The following is a 16647-nucleotide window of genomic DNA, read 5'->3' on the forward strand; positions in this document are numbered from 1 at the left end:
ATCTAGCACATGAAACGGGAAATAAGCACGAAAAACGGGGTAAGCACGAACGGAATATCCCGAAAAAGAACAGGGTCTCGGCATGTTTGGTGTCTAACTAATAGACCGACGTAAGAGTCGGGGATAAAGTTGTTGCAGCGTCGCGTCCCACTACTTAGCTATCAACCCTTTACAAAGGACGTCATTTCTACCAAAGTCTCGTCTGTCTGAAAGACAGGAGCAGCTCGAAGAACATATCTTAAAACCGGGCATGCACTTATGCTGCCATCGAGCATGACCAGCGCATTCACGGCCACCCTGGGGTTATTCTCGCTAACTCTTATATATATCTGCTACCACGCAGCCAACGACGTTCGTCTAACAGTTTCTCCACAAGGATGTCGGATGTCATGGATGTCTCCATCTTACCTCCTCCAACACGAATTCAACTCCTCATGGACACCATTGGCACACCGGTATTCACTCTGGTTATACCGCGAGGTGGGGTGGGATCCCAACCAGGTGCGTGTCTAGTGACCACTCCATTAGCCGCAATCCGATAACTCATGTTCAAGGGCTCTAAATGATTGTCTTCGAACCCCCACTACCGATGAAGGTCATGGGTGTACCAGTTCTGTTCATCCCCGGAAACGCTGGCTCGTCGCACCAAGTCCGGTCCATTGCGTCTTCTGCTGCAAGGCAATATTTTTCATCTCCTTTTGTCATATCTAGTGACTTTACGGGTCGTGGAATTCAGCCGCTGGACTTTTTTGCTGGTAGGCCCAATTCCGCTTCACGTGGTGTAGCCACAAGCTACCACATGTCTCACTGACGTATATCCTTGGTTTAGTGGAGTTTAACGAAGACCTTTCGGCGTTCCATGGACCCACTCTCGACTCGCAGATAGAATATTCCTCTGCGGCGATACGTTACATTCTCTCGCATTATCCCCCCAATACGCGAATCATCGTCATGGGTCATTCAATGGGCGGCATAGTGGGCACCGCTCTTCTCCCATCTGACGACATATCTGCATTAATAACTATGTCTACTCCACACACACTTCCGCCCGCACGCTTTGACGCCCGTATAGATGAAATATACCGACGGAACGCTGAATATTTGGTAAATGACCCGACGCCTGTCGTCTCGATATGTGGAGGGGCAACAGACATGATGATTCCTTCTGAGTCTTGCATTCTTCCAGATGCCGGAGACGTTAATCCGGGAAGTGCTATATACCGTCGCACAATCTTTACATCTGCACTGGAGGGTGCATGGACTGGGGTTGGACATCGCGAAATGGTATGGTGTCACCAGGTGCGATGGCGGGTTGCTCGCGCTGCCCTCGAGCTTGGAGGAGCAAATTCCAATGTAGACATGGCAGTTATTCTGGACACCTGGCTTAATAGAAATGGACGTCTCATTCCTCCTGCAACAAGCATAGATATCTCCGAGGCAGCGACGAACGAGGCTCTCCCAGAGGATATGAATCTAGTCTTGAAGAAACCCGCTGGATTTCGGACATACCTCCTCCCTATACCGCGTACTCTTGAGACGAACACTACGTTTGTCTTGTTTGTATCACGAGGCAGCATATCGTCTATTGGATCCCAGCATTCGACCAGACTTCAGGCATCACCTTACTTCTGCGTTGGACGTGCGACATCGCCAACAATACAACAATATTCAGAGTCCCTGTCGTGTGTACCGCTTGAGCCCAGTACTCTGAAGCTCTTGCCAAGTCCTATACCGGGAAAGCCTTTCCCTGTCCCAGATGAAGGGTCCGATGAGAGCGACGGCGTAGTCCTTTTCGAGGCCACGGTACCACGTATACCTGCTGATGTGGAGGACGCTTGGATCGGTGTTCATGTTAATGCCGCCGGCGAAGATGGCTGGGTTTTCGGAGGGTTTGACAAGACTCAGACTCTTCAAAGTGATATTGGTGTCTTTGGTTCGTTTTCAATGCCTTGTATTGTTCGCTGTTGCTTAATTGCACGACAGATATCCTTGCTGGTGGCGCGAAGCTCTCGTTGCAATCTGTTGAACAGAGTTCAATGCGAAGGCACATCACCTTCCCGAAGTTACTTTCGAACGCGCTCTTGATATATAAACTCACTCCAAGATCAGCCGAACCCACGGTGTCATGTGCACGTATGTGTAGAATCGGTGTTTGAGTTATTGAAAATATTGCTGATGATTCTTCCGATGTAGAGCCCATTCTTCCCCCGCTTTTGGTGCACAAGTCTCATCCAGCGGAAACTCATTACTATCGTCTGGAACATGATAAACCAGTCGCCATCCATACACATGCGTCAGCGCCGTTTATACCCCTCTCAAGGTTTACTCCGTCCCATAGTTCAGAACTCTGGATATACTCGTCTGGCACTGGCTGTCAAGATGTCAATGAATTTATCTTGACTATCGACTGGTGGGCAACTATTGGGAGGATTGCCACTAGGTATCCTACCATCTTAATAAGCTGGAGTTCAGGTGTGGTTGCGCTGTTGATGTTCCATGCGTGGCGCGAGAGCGGGAAGGGCTCAATGCCGAGTGTGCAACAATCGTTGGTCACCTTCATCTGTCGCCCCATGCCAAAACTACTTGTTGCATCCTTCGTTGTAGCTTTGTTGCCATTGAGCCCTGGTTATTACTTAGGAACCCGAGGAGAATCGTTTCTCGGGTTTCTTGCGCCAGTCTTGCTGGTTGTCGCCACTGGCTTGGTATGTGTCAGCTGGTGGTTCATATTACTCCTCATGTGGCCCTTGAGACTCTTCACGCGGTTGCTGCCAGCAAAGTGAGTAATTATCAGTCAAAAGGACAGACTTATTTCTCAAACAATACGCTCCGCAGGAGCAGGCAATACAATGACCAGGGCATGTCACGAAGCACCGTCGTCTCTATTATCTTCATCTCTCTTCTGGTGTTCCTGTTTGTCCCGTGGCAAATCGCGTTTATCGGATGCTGGTTGATTCATCTACACACATGTGCAAATTCAGCACATCGAAAGCCTTACCCTGGCTCTGCGCCTTCTCTCAGAAGTACACCCACCGAGTCGCTTCCTCTGCGTGAGCGCTTCGACGGCCACGAGCAGGACACACAGGACGCTGAGACCAATGAAATAGCGCCCTCCGAAGAGCTTGAAATCCAGGACATGCGCCGGCCTCAGGGTTTGGCCACCATCACTGACACTCTGGATATCATCCAAGCTCACCATGAGAACACGCATCTCCTGTTGCTGATGACTTGGCTTCTGCCTTTGTCGATGCCTGTGCTTGCGGTTTGGGTGCGAACCTTGATGACTGCTGGGTACACGGCCCCGTTCAATGGTGACCACAACGTCTTCAAGGTCGCACCGTTCCTTGTGCTTGTTGATTGTACGAGTCGCAGAAAAAGCGCTCTATTATCGCACGGAAAGTGAGTGCTGTTTGTTGCTGTTGAGACTGAGAATTACTGATGTGCATCATAGGGCGGGATCATACCTTCACTGGGGATACCTCATTGTCGCCTGTGTGTCATTCTTGCTGGGCTCCCGAGAGGCATACAGGGTGTTCGATGTTGCGAGTTTGTTCATCGGGTGCGCGTTAGTTGTAAAATTCAGCCCTGTCCGGTTTGCTAGATGCGTTGCTGAATGACGATTCAAGTATTTTCCTGGAAGGGGTATTGAGAAATAAACAATGTCTCTTGCGTTGATTATACGGCTGAAGATCGTCATGTTTCACAGTTCTGGGCTTGGAGGCAGCTGACTTCATTGTTTGCACTGAGCAGGTTTTTGTTTTTCGTTGCTGATGGAACGGTTACATAGCGGCTCGCGAGGCAGCTCACACCATGGAGAAGACGTACGTCGTATGAGCTGTCTTGCATACCAGCGCCTGTGATTTGACCCACTAAAGCCCGACACGTCGCAAGAACCCGGCCGGGCCCCGTCCATAATAATTCAAAGAACTCCCATTGCTTTTGCCAAGAATATTTGTTTATAAAGGATTCGGTTGTATCTACGTATCGACCATTATATTTCCCTCCCGGTGTTGTATCAGTTTCTCCGGGAATATCTACACGGGGCGATTACTCGCATCAACCTGGTGCGAAGACGCGGATCAGTAAAAGATCGACATTTCTTCGTCTGGAGGGTCCTTTGGATGATGCATCGTATAGTACATAGCATGACTGCATTAGGTGAATGCAAACTTTGCCTGCCGTTCCCAGAGTACGTCTTCTGAAAGGCATCAAACCAATTTTTTCTATTGTGTATGTTAGAGTTCTACCATTGTCTTGGGAGAAGGTTGTGGTTGTGTGGTTGTTATTTGGTTCCGAAAGTGGTTGTGCAAATAAAGGGAAGTACGCATAAGGCAACTCGAGCAATTGGTTCATTTTTCAACTTGTTCTTTCCTTCCTTTCCTCCATCCTGCGCTGCCCCCCAAACTCCTCTATATTCAACTGTTTTTTCAAACAACACTTCTAGATTCTGATCACCGTTGTCAAGTAGACAATAACCCTTTTCGATTTTACACACGGGTTTTTTCAAGACGGCCAACCTGCGCGCTCCAACCCACACCACCGTTTCGCCTTCGAGCTCAATCAGCGTCCGGAACGGTGCACAAAGGATGGCAAACCCTTCTTCATCCCACCATGAGCGTGACCGCGAACGTGAACGTGAACGAGAGCACCGTCACCGCTCTGAGCGAGAGCGACACCACCATCACCGAACCATTTCTTCAACAACCCTTCTCCTCGTTCTCTCCCTAGTCCTTGCAGTCCTCGCTGTCATGCTTTCGCTACCCGCATCCAGTAGTGCAAGCGCGAAGGCAGCGGGAGCAGAAGACCCTGCTGCATCTGGACTCTGGGGTTATCTGACTCCCAAACGATCGCAAGCTCTCGTAGCTCGTGAGGGCAATGTTGCTGCGCGTGAAGCTGAGGTAGCTCGTCGTGAGGCAGAGCTTCTCGTTGGCGCACCGGGTGGTGTGCTCCCTACCCAATCCCCAGTCGTTTGCCCTCTCTGCCCCACCGCCACGATCGTAGATTTCGCGCCTGCACAGACTATCATCAAAGAAGTCGTGAAGGAAGCAGACCTTGCACCTCCCGGTTGGTGGAAAGAGGCTAACGCCCGCGCCGAAGATATTCTGGACCGCGAGCTGAGGGTTAGCGAACGTGAACGCGAGATTACTCGTCGCGAGGAGAGTGTGAACAGGAGAGAGCACGACTCTTCCAGACGCGAGGCTTGGATAATGGAACAGCTTGTGTATGTTCCTTCAGTCCAACTGGTCACGATTGAATTACTCACCGAGCTGTTGTACAGTCTCATCAACAACGATGGAGCTTCCCTCGAGGAAGAAGTTTTCTATGAGCCTGCTGGTGGCAAGCGGAAACTCAAGGTACCACCAATCGTCCCGCGCCGTCCCGAGCTCTGAGACGAAGGAGGATTTTCCGTTTCTTGTGACAATCAATGAAATCGGAAAATCTTTCTACTCCATCTTGTGTAATAGTCTGTATCTCCTCCTTCGTCCGGGCTTGGGGGACAACGGTTTTTATCTCGTCCCCCTTGTCATCTTGCGGTAAAGTGGAGACCAGTTGGTGGTTATAGCTACTTTTAGATGCGACGCGATCGAAACACGCTACACGTGACGGCTAATGGCCAAATCTTGATTTAATTTTGGGGTTATTTTCCGTGCTAGCCACCAACTGGATCTCTTGTTGCCGCGACAGAACAGTTTTGCTGACGATGTTTTTTGTTTGTTGCACAGGAGCTTCCACCTATGTTAATCGCTGAAACTGAAACAAAAACCATCATCCAATATGAAACGTTGCCTGCCTCGACTGTCACGGTTCCCCCACCTGCTAATACCCGTTTTGCTGCATTCCCTACGCCTGAAGCCTTTTCGTCATCTTACACCACTCAGATTCCTAGAACCACAGCCATCACTGTCGAAGAAGAGATTATTCGGGAGCCTCTGCGGCTTGAGGAGATGGATGAGTACGAGGTGGAAGAGTATGAAGATGATGATGTGAGAGAAGTCACAATGCGTCGCAATGCCCGGCCGACCCGGCGACCGCCACCGAATTCACGTGGCTGGTTGTGGTAGTTGGACCTTTTCTCTTCTTTATTTCTTTCACCAGCTGCTTCATCTTTATTCTTGTTTACTGGTTCTTCTTCAGCGCAGCTTGGTTTTTCGTACGACCCCACTCTACTTCAGCCTTGCCATCTCCCTTTGTACACCTTACACGATAACTCACGGTTCACGGACTGCGTTTGACACGTACGGATTGAGACGGCCTATGACATGACGATTGCTTTCTTGAGTATGTAGAAATAGGTTACGCTAGGATCGTTTGAGTACTTACTTATGGCCTCTGCCGTTGGAAATATACAATATAACGGCGGGCCTTCGCTGTGCATACTTTCTATTGGTGTGGGAACTTTTCACAAACCTCGTGTTAAGCTCTACTTCTTTGTGTGCTTCATACCCTTTGTGTAAACACCGATTGATAAAATCAATTGGAACTCCCGAAGGGTCGCCATCTGCATATCGCGTTGTAGATCGTTTCAAAACAGTATCTATCCAGCATCCTTAGTTTCCGCCATCATCAACTAGCAAGTGTCTGCACCTGCCACAGACTCATCAGGGGTTTTTGCGAGCCCAGGCAATTATCGACCCAGCGATGGCTCAGACGCGCTGTAGGGTGAGTTAATCAACGTGCCACTTGTCTCTAGCGTCTCAGAATTACCCATTTAATTCCCCTGAGTTGTCAATGTGTGCGTTTTACTGACAGTGACAACTTAGTTCTTCGATGAAAACGGCAATCCTCTCGATGGAGGTTGCTACCGAGGAGGTCAATGCAATTTCGTTCATCCAGACAGCCCCGCTTGGGAAACAGCACAAGTTCGCAGTTTTACAAGAGGTCGCGGAATGGGCAGAGGTGGAAGTTTTGTGGGTGAACCTTGGTATACTTACGGAAATCTCTTTCACTAACATTTCCTCAGGGTGAATCGAGAGGATCATTTGCTCGTGGAAGAGGGCGCGGATCTGCACCCGTCAATACATATAACTCATCTTCGGCGTTGGGATGGGATACTGGAGGAGGATCTGATTCCAATGCACAGAGCTCGGGCTGGGTGATGACAAGTTCAAAAGGTAAGTAGACTGGGCTTTTTCATGTAGCTTGGCATGTTTAACGTGTACGCCTCAGATCCCGTTAAACCAGCCAGCGGTGACATGAGTTCCCTATGGGGCACTGACGACGCATGGGGCTTGGATTCAGGAGCAAAAGGATCTGCTTCTACAGGCGGTTGGGGCGACACGGACTCATGGGGCGGTAACTCAGGAACAAAAGATTCCTCTGCAGGTGGGGGTGACGGGTGGGGCAATCCTTCCAATAGCGACAAAGGGACAACGGACATGACGTCGCACGTACAGGCGAAACGTAGCGTCCAAGAAACAAAGGAATCTTCTGCAGTCGGATGGGATCGTGACTCGTTCGAGTGGGGTAAGCCTTCTGGTAGCGACCGCGCGCAGGAGAAACCTAGCAGCCCAGGAGCAAAGGAATCTTCTGCAGGTGGATGGGGCTCAAGCAATACTTGGGACACCGACGTCGGAACAAAGGGCACCTCCGGTGGCGGGTGGGGGAATCCTCCCGGTGGTGACAAATCTCCTGATGGATATGGCGCGTCGGTGACGATGGAAATGACGTCCATTGCACAGCCGAAACGCAACGACGCCGACCAAGAGAATTACAGGTCCAAACCACCAACAGTCCCTCCGCCGCCACGCCCCTTGCGCCGTGGCTCACGAGCACAATACGACGAGGAAGACACTCGTCCCCTCAAGATGACCGGGACGAATGACGTCCCGATGACAAATACTAGATGGGGCAAGAAATTGGATATGACAGCGCCCTCGCCTGCGGAGTCCTCTGAGAGACCTCGTGTTCCGCCTCTCCAGTCGAGCGCATTAAACAACTCGATGGCCATAGAACAACCAGCGCCACTGTCTGCCAGCCGCTCTGAGGACGGCCGTATAGATGTGGAGACTTGGCAGCGGAATACCGTGACATTACCAGAGAATACTCGTGGCGGGTCGCCTTCTCTATCGACAGTGACAGGGTCAACTGTCAATCGTAAGAGGAAACACGGAGGCTCAGACCTCGAGAAGCAGCAGGAGACCTGGAGGGATTTTATCAGGTGCGTGAAGTCGAACATCTACACCAAGAGCTACGCTGAAACAACAATGCAGATTATGCGATCGCGCCGTTCGAGCAAAAGTAGATCTCGCGAAGGCAGAGGTAGAGCGTCAAAACTGGAGAAGGGCGCAGAAGTCTGCTATTTATTCCCGCATCGGTGAAGCTGGCCGCATTCGCCTGGATGGTCATCGGATAGAGCTCGAGAAAATTTGCGTCGGTCACTCAGATAAACTATCACAGGCAATCAGGGAACTAGCGGAGATTGGAGACAAGTTGAAATCTGGCATAGATTATGACCGACGCTACGATGTTGGAGACGAGGTGACAGGCTACTTAAATGAAGTCGGGGCTTGGTTGTCAGACATCCGCCCGCTGCTCATCGCCAACACTCGCCAACACCCCCCGACGAACCAACCCACTCCTCATGAAGATGAACCACCTGAAGTAACACCCGTTATTCCAAACGGCCTGGATACAGTGCGATCTCGTTTGGACAAACAGGAGGAGCGACTCGAGGAATTGCGAACAACGCTGACGCTTGAGTCTTCGATGCGTCCTATGGCTACTATCAATGACAGAATCGACAAGAAGATGAAAATTCTGCGCGATGCTCGAGCGGAGGCCAGGGCCCAACAAGCTAAGCTGCCTCCACCAAAGGTTGACTTACCACCCGAAGCGACTGGCGCTATAGAAGATGTTTCTCGTAAAGCGACGGAGCTGAGCGCAGCTTTGGATGCGCCTATCCATGACATCGCACAGCTACTCGTTCGTCAGGACGAGATTCAGAAAACGCAGGATTCTCACACAACTGAGAACGAAGAACTTAAAGAGTCGATAGCCAAGGTAGATCTTCAGCAGTTATGTTTGATACTTCTCATTATATCTCTTTTGAAGCTCAAAGAGACGTCCGCTGCCAATCGGAAACTGATTCAAGAACAAACCGAAGCCATTCAGCGTCTCGAGGCTTCCTTTGAGGCGGTTTCTAAATCGCGACGCACTCCACCCCCTGCCGAACCACCAATTAAAGTCATGTATGACGACCTTCGTGGAGCAGTTGATGTTGTGGTGCAGGGTATTATATCGCGCGATGTCATTCCTAAGATGAAGAAGTTGACCGACCACTGCCGGACAGAAAACCAGCGCATTCATGGAGAGCTGTTTGAGGTAATCTGGGATGCAATCGAGCCCGGCTTGAAGATCAGTGAAGCCGTCAACCGCTGGGTGGCGGGTTTAGAACTTCCTGCATCTTAACGCGTGCATATCCATCCATCTATCCATTATCCACTTGGTTGTAGACACCATCTTACCTGTTCAGCCTACACTACTCGGTTACTTCCTATAATAGTAAATTTCTGTACATGATGTCGGTGTGTCGGTCAAATTTGACTCCGTTCTGGATGCTTCATCATTGCTGCTCATTGTCTCGAACGCTCTAAAATCACTATTGCACTAAAGTAACCGATTTATTGTTGAAATGAAGACGCGCCCTCCGAAAGTAAAGCGCTGTAACGTGCGTGCGCCCCGCCTAAAAGTTTATTCGATGCTCCTGAAGAACTTACCACATTTTACGTCTCTTTGTTTCCATTCTAGCTCTGGGATGACAATAAGAAACCCAGGCGGGTGAAAGGGGGAGCAACTGGTTGCTGGAGGTCCGACAGTGATTGTTTCTTTGTACATCCGACAGAAAAAGAATGGGACACTGCTGATTCGTCCTTCCCTCCTCGGGCACACGAGGTCATCGACGACGACAGTGAATTCTTCTACGAGATGACCAGCAGAAACAGGAAATCAAGCAACTCTACTGTGACACCAGACTCTCATCGCGATCGCCGACAATACGCTAGCCCTTCAAAAGACGGTAGGAACGGCAGACGGTCACGGTCACCTGCCACATCAGTGGCTGAATCAGACAAGCTCGAAAAGTTACGAAGAGATGACGGCTATCACCGGCGCACGAGCATGGCAGGTTCGTCGTCATCTTACTCCAGACGTCGTTCTCCCCCTTTGGATGACCGCGGGAGGCGTGGCGACCGAGCTCGCTCGCCGATAGCACCAAGACGGTTATCGCCATCACGGCCCCAGATATCCATAAAGCCCGTCATGCCTCCGCCTCCGCCTCCCCCACCCTCGCGCCCACCGCATCCTCCTCAAGGAACTCCGCCTACGAGACCACCACCTCCCGTCCCTTTGACACCATCTTTCCTTTCGATAGACATATCACAAAGGGCACCCGAAAAGTCCCGAGCATTATCAGCAGATGAACTACGCAAAGTCTGGCATGAAAGAGTGGAGTGCGTCGTGTTCCTGTTACTGGCACGCAAGCTAATCAATCTCTTTAGTCTATTGTTCGCATCTGTAAAAGCGCGCGAACAGTTGAGCGTAGCGGAGTCAGACTTGAAATTGTACAAAGCGGGCGAGTCGTCGTGCATGACCGGCGCGTCAACTACCCGTATTACAACTCAAAGACATTTCCTGGAGACGCAATGCGAGACGAAGAAGGCAGAGATATTCGATACCATCCAAAAACTCACTGCATCAGAATTCTGGCCGGCTCTCAAGCCACCTGACTTGCAGAGCGTGGAAGCCAAGTTTTTCGGCATGAAGCAACAGATATCAGCACTGAAAGATTCGGTCAGCGACCTCGGTACATCTTTCTCTGCATTCCTCAGAATGAAGGACCTTGGAACCGCCTCCAGAGATTCAGGTGAACCCCCACTGAAGAAACGGAGGCTAGAAGAGGGAGAGGTTGCCCCAGCTGACGCTAGTGAAGCCACTTTTTCGCTCAGTGCCTTGGATGGGATACAAGAACGCTTGGGCGGTGTTGAGCGCCAGCTGGATGATCTCGAGAATGACATTTTTCAGCGCGACACGATCGTGGGGGATGAGATCGACTCTCGCATCCAAGGTCGGCTAGAAGAGGAGGAGATATTTCCGGATGAAGATGATACGAAGCTTTCGTCGGCTGCTGTGATTGCTGTGGTGCAGGCTGAGACTGGCAAGGCCCTGGATACCATCAATACAACAGACCGAGAGCTGAGAGTAGTGGCACAGGAGGTTGAGGGCTTGATGATGCAGACCAAAGGTACCGACGACAAGGCTACGCGGTTAAGCCTGGAAAACGAGCAGCTCAAAACTAAGATAGTCGAGGTAAGGAGTGACTCTAGAACGAACGATGCATGTATCTGACTAGTCTACATTCAAGCTCAAGTCCTCAACAGAGGCTTACGCCAAGCTGGCACAGCAAAATGACGAACGAGTAGAAGCATTAGCGGCAGCGCTACAGGCCTACATCTCACAAGCTCCACCTCCTCCTCCGACGCCGGTTGTTCCAACCCACGAATATCTCATGGAAGAGCTCGAAGAGCATATTCACTTCGTCGTCAACAAGTACATTGAGCCTCTCCTGCGGGATATCAGGGACGATGTCACCAATATGCTTGATAAAGACAGTGCCGCTATGTATCACGATGTGTGGCCAAAGATCGAGCTTGTGCTACGCATGGTGGAGACAGTTAAAAAAGGTAGTAATATCATTCTCGAACCAAAGGAGTAAGAACGTGCCGGAGTTCGCTGGGAGTTATACTTCCAACACAATAACATAGTCGTATATCCCTACCATAACATGCAGAACATCAATTCGAATCCTTCTCGGTATTCGATGTTAATGATATAGATATATTCGTATACTGCAACACTCAAGTGTAAGCGTACAAACGCTCAATCATATTCATCTTCCTGTCTGAACGCTGCTGAGTACGCCAATATCGTCCCATACACCAGCCTACACCCGAAACAGTGAGCCTTGAGAATGGTGAAATCGAAACAAACGTACCCTCCACCGATGATGGACATTACACAAGCGCCTGGTTTTACGACCTCGGAATGAGTGAGGACGACAGGCAGCGCAAATCCGGTAACAACAACAATTGAAGTCAGGAAGCGGCCAAGATCCACAGGACCCGTGGCGCCTTCACTTGAGGAAAACTCGTCTCCTCCGCAGTGGGCAAACAGGGCATTTGGCAGAGGAGCAAGCACGAACGTCAACGCTGAGAGTACTTGGATAAGAATACCAGCGGACAACACACGCAAGCCATACGCACCAACTAACAATGGCAACCAATTCGCCCATAGTGCACATGAGAGTATGATTAACAGAAATCCAACAGCGAGCACGAATGATAGCAATATTACAGCTGCACACGAATCAGCCGCCACATTCTAGGTTCGTCAGTGATAATTATACGCACTCTTGAGCCCCGCTGCCATCGCGAAGATGAAGACAAGAATGAGAGTGTTGGAAGGAAGCGTGCAAGCGTAGACCTTGCTTACCCGCAGTGTCACATGCTGATATAATCACACAGCACGCACGGCAGTTTAGTTGTCAAGACATAGTATTGAGTGCAACTACTGGAACATCTGAAGTCATAATGAACGAGTGTGTTGGTTGATGATATATAGAAATGCATGCAATAAATGAACGAATGCGTTGATCGATGATACTGGAACATCTGCAGAATAATGAACGATTCGGTGGTAGTGATTGATGATACAGAAATGCACGGGATGCTTGGAACATCCGAAATAAGGTGAATGAATAAAGATACTATCTAATTCTTCTGGACCCATTCCGCATAGTATTCGGCGGTCTATCCACTAACGTCCCCATAGTCGGCAGTCCGGATTTCAGAGTAGCAGGTTTCTTCAAGACTCTGGGAACGACAACAGGAGGGGCGATTGGTATTTCAGTGAGGGTGGCAGTCGAGGAAGTTAAAGGTGAAGGCGGGACTGGAATTTGTGGTTCGTCTGAACACTCGTCAATTAATGCGTCGACTTCCATTTGCTCTGAAAGGGTTTCAACAGGAGATTGCGGGTGCTGCGAGGGGGGAGGTTCGGACGCGTGCCTCATTGGCTCTCCTTGCCTCCGCGACTGGAGAATGACATCTCGACTCTGGGTCAGCTCCCACTCATCGACGTATTCCCATCCACGTTTTCGCGGTGTCATTCCGGTCGGAACGTCCTCGCGAGTACCTTGATCAAGCAGTGACCGGGCTGTTTGGTGCAGAGAAGCAAGCCTCGAAGTCGTATTGTTGCCGTGCTTTTCGATCGTGTCCGATAAACTTGTGCTCTGAAGGAGATCAATGACGTTTAGGGAAAGTACTTCATAGATAATGATAATTATACTTGCCTCCGAAACCACACGACCGCTGAAGCCTTCAACATTTCTTGAGCTGGAAGCAATACCTCGTTGCAGGTGCCGTAACTCGGTCTGTACCTCGGTCGCGAAGCCGTTGGTAGTCTCGATACGCGCTCTCTTGGCACGGTCGTGCCGATCAAGACCTCAAGGAACATGAGAATCAAATGCGACACGGATACACAGGATTACTTACCTGCGCCAAAGGAGGTCTGGAGGGTCTGGCTGTGTCTTTGCAGCTCACCAGTATAAGTTGTGGTGGCAGTTGTGATCGAGTTATGTGTGGCCAATAAAACGTCCTTGATGGCAACTTGAACAGATCCGACGGTCTGAGTGCCTTGCGATCAGCAAGGCTAAAATCCACCAGGCCAAAAATCACTGACCTTAAGAGCACCATCTCGTGTCCTCTTTCCTTCTGTAGCGGTACGCTCAAAAGAGGTGTTAGCTTCTGAGCTGCGTGTGGCGACCTCGTTCATCAATTGTTCGTGACGCTGGCCAAAGTCACTGAATTCCTCTTGATGTTTGACGTTGGCGTTAACAACGGCTCCACAGGCTTCTCGCAGCTCGCGATCACGGGAAGCTACGAACTCCCCAAGTAGGTCTGATATACGTTGAACGAGTACATCGTTGGCCTTCGCAGATTTCACCTTCTGTGCTTCCGCTATTTGAATGAGAAGCGCATTTTGCTCCTGGAAAGCCGCGTTCTCCGCCCTTGACATGACATCAACGAGGGACTTTGCTTGCAGGGCTGACTCTCCTTCGGCCTTGGCGAAGTCAATCGCTTGAGCAGAAAAGGAGTCGAGGAGTGTCCCCATAGCCTTTAGAGAATTCTCCAACTGCGTGTGTCAATTTGATGATTCAAACAGAAATAGAACAGTACTTACCGAGGCGAAGTTACTCTGATTTGTAGCGTACACCTCCTTGCACATCGTTTGTGTTGTAGTTCGTAAGCTATCAGACCAGCAGCTGAATGAGCTCTTCATAGTTTCTTGCGATTCCTTGACTGCGTTCTGCATAGCTGCAACAGCCTCTGCAGACGCATCGTCCTTTGCGTTAATGATCCGAAGGGAGTCCTGAATGCGCTGAAGTTGTTGGTCGATCCGCTCGGAGTGGCTGGTGAGGATGTCGAACTCCTTCGTTTGGAACTGCTTTGCCTCCGCGCGTAGTGTCTGCGTGGTGTGCCCTGCGGTCTTCATGAAGTCATCGATTTTGGTCGAGAGCGATTGCACCTCGGAGGAGATAGACCTTCCATGAGAGGACACGGCTTTAATATTCGACGTGAATGTCTTGTTCTTCCGCTCTGATATTTGTCGTTAGTTTGACTGACGCACAGAGCAAGAGAAAGAAATACATACGGAGTTTCTCGAAGAGCGCGCCAATATCGTCGATAGTTTCAGCGGCAACCTGCTTCAGCCCTAAGGCAACTCCATCAAGCTTTTCTTCGTTGACTTGGTATGCTTGGCGGACGAGGACCTCCTCCTCGAGAGCTCCTTTCGCCACCTTGAGGTGGCCCTCTGTGACTTGCAGCTCGCCCTCAGTCTCTTTCAGTTTCTCCTTCGTCTGCTTCAACTCCCCATCGGTCTTCATTAACAGCGCGATGCTTTGCTCAAACTCTTCCCTGACGCTCCTCAAGTGACTCTCCACAATCTCAACTTGCTTCTTGGCCTCCTCCATCTCTGTCTGCTTGAGCTCCTGTTCAGTAGTGAGCTGATTCCAGGTCTCTTCAGAGAAGAAGATGCCGTTCTTCTCGCGTGCAGCAAGGACGTCGGCCTTAAGACGCTCGATCTCGGCTACGTATTCCTTTAACAAGGAGTTTCGTGTCATCCGTTGGTTGATCTCTGGTTTGTTACGGATAGACTTTGCACGGATGGCGTAGTCAAGGGTGGAGAGGGTCTCTTCCATGTTGGAACGAGCAGGAGAGATGGTGGCGATGATGTATGTCTTTGTACGACCGCCGAGTGAGTCTTGTAAGAGGCGGGTGAGTTTGGATTCTCTACAGATATAAACGTATCAGTATAACTACATAACTCGCAGATCAAGTACACTTACCGATAAGGCACATGGGCTGAACGCTCGACGAGAGCGTTAATGACACGGCCTAGAGTTAGTAAGCTCTGATTAATCATGCCTGCTTCTCGTGCCCTCTTGTTCTCTGCACCAGAGCGTCCGATGTTCTCCGAGCCTGCAAGGTCAACGAGGTTGAACTTGCCCACCTTCAGGAGGTCATCTCCCATGGTTGACGTCTCCTTGATATGAATCGTTATGGAGAACACGGAATGTGATCGACTAGAGTGGTCGTTGAATTTAGTGGCAGCAATCTGTCGGCGATGGCTCCCTTTCGTGAGGAGGGCAAGTGCATCTGTAGCATCCTTGACTGGTATCTCCTCGAGGCCCTGAATAAAAACGCCCTTCTTGCTGGCGTCATCAAAGATCTTGAGACCGACTTGGTTATCCCCAGGACCACCTTTTCCCATAGGCTGCGCAGATCCTGCAGGAGCAGAAAGTTCGTTCGCGAGCAGGTCTCGAAGCTCCTCATTGTAGAGCTCGACGAAGGATATCTTGACACTGTAGTCCGTAGCAGATGTCTCGAGTTGATGAAAAAGTCGGAACAGGACTCTCGGTACCATGCCTGCTTGGGCGGATGGATTTCCCATTGGAGTGGGCGTCAGGTCGCCTTGCATAGTGTAGCTGTAAACGAATCAACAATGATAACATGAGTGATCAAGGAAGGGACGTACGTCTTGCCAGTTCCGGTCTGTCCATACGCAAACAACGTGCAGTTGTAACCCATAAGGACTTCATCTAGCATGGGGCTAACAACGTCGTGATAGATCATGGCTTGGTCCGCTTCCGGGCCAAAGACGAGATCGAAGGGATAAGTGCGTGTAGGCGCCAACGTAATAACACCTAGACTAGAGACGGGTGCGGAAGTCTCGATGGTGACTTCCTGGCTCTTCGCCCCGTTGGAACTGACGATGATTGGAGAGTTCTCCTGAATTTCGCGATCGGAACGTCTACGACAGCGAATGGCGACGTGGATGTGAGTCTCTGAACTATCCTGGCCTTGGGACCTGGAGCCTTTCAAGGAGGATGAGATTGCGAGCGCATGCTCTGGATGTTCTTCTGTAGTCGGTGACGTGATGGTCGATAGAGCAGACTTGGACTTTGATATAGAGGATTGAGGTTTTGTGTTAATAGTAGGTACCCTTGAGCGGGAAATGGGAGGTCGCCTCGTAGCCATCGTTGTCGACGGCAAGACTTGTGATGATAGTTGAGGAAGCGATGAAGTTAAAACGCGTAGA

General features: G+C 50.3%; 6 protein-coding genes across 6 annotated transcripts; 4 read left to right on the plus strand and 2 right to left on the minus strand.

Moving 5' to 3' along the window:
• Window positions 1–111: 111 nt before the first annotated feature.
• On the plus strand, window positions 112–3878 carry DEU56DRAFT_763162 (PGAP1-like protein-domain-containing protein). The gene is made up of 7 exons (XM_041350781.1): window positions 112–501; window positions 596–755; window positions 830–1933; window positions 1984–2133; window positions 2194–2776; window positions 2833–3396; window positions 3449–3878. The coding sequence occupies exons 1-7, from the start codon at window positions 259–261 to the stop codon at window positions 3612–3614; spliced, it is 2970 nt and encodes a 989-aa protein (XP_041215565.1). The 5' UTR covers window positions 112–258; the 3' UTR covers window positions 3615–3878.
• A 398-nt stretch (window positions 3879–4276) lies between these two features.
• DEU56DRAFT_763164 (uncharacterized protein) lies at window positions 4277–6379 on the plus strand. Its single transcript, XM_041350782.1, has 3 exons — window positions 4277–5218; window positions 5276–5351; window positions 5721–6379. Exons 1-3 carry the CDS (start codon window positions 4584–4586, stop codon window positions 6057–6059), a joined length of 1050 nt encoding a protein of 349 aa, XP_041215566.1. The 5' UTR covers window positions 4277–4583; the 3' UTR covers window positions 6060–6379.
• Window positions 6380–6410: 31 nt separating this feature from the next.
• On the plus strand, window positions 6411–9559 carry DEU56DRAFT_5028 (uncharacterized protein). The gene is made up of 6 exons (XM_041346538.1): window positions 6411–6657; window positions 6759–6905; window positions 6959–7109; window positions 7165–8155; window positions 8208–8997; window positions 9049–9559. The coding sequence occupies exons 1-6, from the start codon at window positions 6637–6639 to the stop codon at window positions 9403–9405; spliced, it is 2457 nt and encodes an 818-aa protein (XP_041215567.1). The 5' UTR covers window positions 6411–6636; the 3' UTR covers window positions 9406–9559.
• Window positions 9560–9628: 69 nt separating this feature from the next.
• DEU56DRAFT_905790 (uncharacterized protein) lies at window positions 9629–11707 on the plus strand (the record flags this gene model as incomplete). Its single annotated transcript, XM_041356760.1, has 4 exons — window positions 9629–9664; window positions 9745–10445; window positions 10494–11301; window positions 11357–11707. 4 exons carry the CDS (start codon window positions 9629–9631, stop codon window positions 11705–11707), a joined length of 1896 nt encoding a protein of 631 aa, XP_041215568.1.
• An 82-nt stretch (window positions 11708–11789) lies between these two features.
• DEU56DRAFT_5054 (vacuolar protein sorting 55 protein) lies at window positions 11790–12479 on the minus strand. The gene is made up of 3 exons (XM_041346558.1): window positions 12402–12479; window positions 11987–12347; window positions 11790–11935 (listed from the first exon to the last, which is right to left on the minus strand). The coding sequence occupies exons 1-3, from the start codon at window positions 12418–12420 to the stop codon at window positions 11872–11874; spliced, it is 444 nt and encodes a 147-aa protein (XP_041215569.1). The 5' UTR covers window positions 12421–12479; the 3' UTR covers window positions 11790–11871.
• A 55-nt stretch (window positions 12480–12534) lies between these two features.
• On the minus strand, window positions 12535–16630 carry DEU56DRAFT_968870 (P-loop containing nucleoside triphosphate hydrolase protein). The gene is made up of 8 exons (XM_041359400.1): window positions 16084–16630; window positions 15395–16033; window positions 14701–15338; window positions 14230–14645; window positions 13729–14181; window positions 13542–13674; window positions 13340–13491; window positions 12535–13279 (listed from the first exon to the last, which is right to left on the minus strand). The coding sequence occupies exons 1-8, from the start codon at window positions 16584–16586 to the stop codon at window positions 12758–12760; spliced, it is 3456 nt and encodes a 1151-aa protein (XP_041215570.1). The 5' UTR covers window positions 16587–16630; the 3' UTR covers window positions 12535–12757.
• Window positions 16631–16647: the final 17 nt, after the last annotated feature.

Source organism: Suillus clintonianus, assembly GCF_016758775.1.
Source record: "Suillus clintonianus strain FC179 chromosome Unknown DEU56scaffold_1, whole genome shotgun sequence".
Taxonomy (NCBI): domain Eukaryota; kingdom Fungi; phylum Basidiomycota; class Agaricomycetes; order Boletales; family Suillaceae; genus Suillus; species Suillus clintonianus.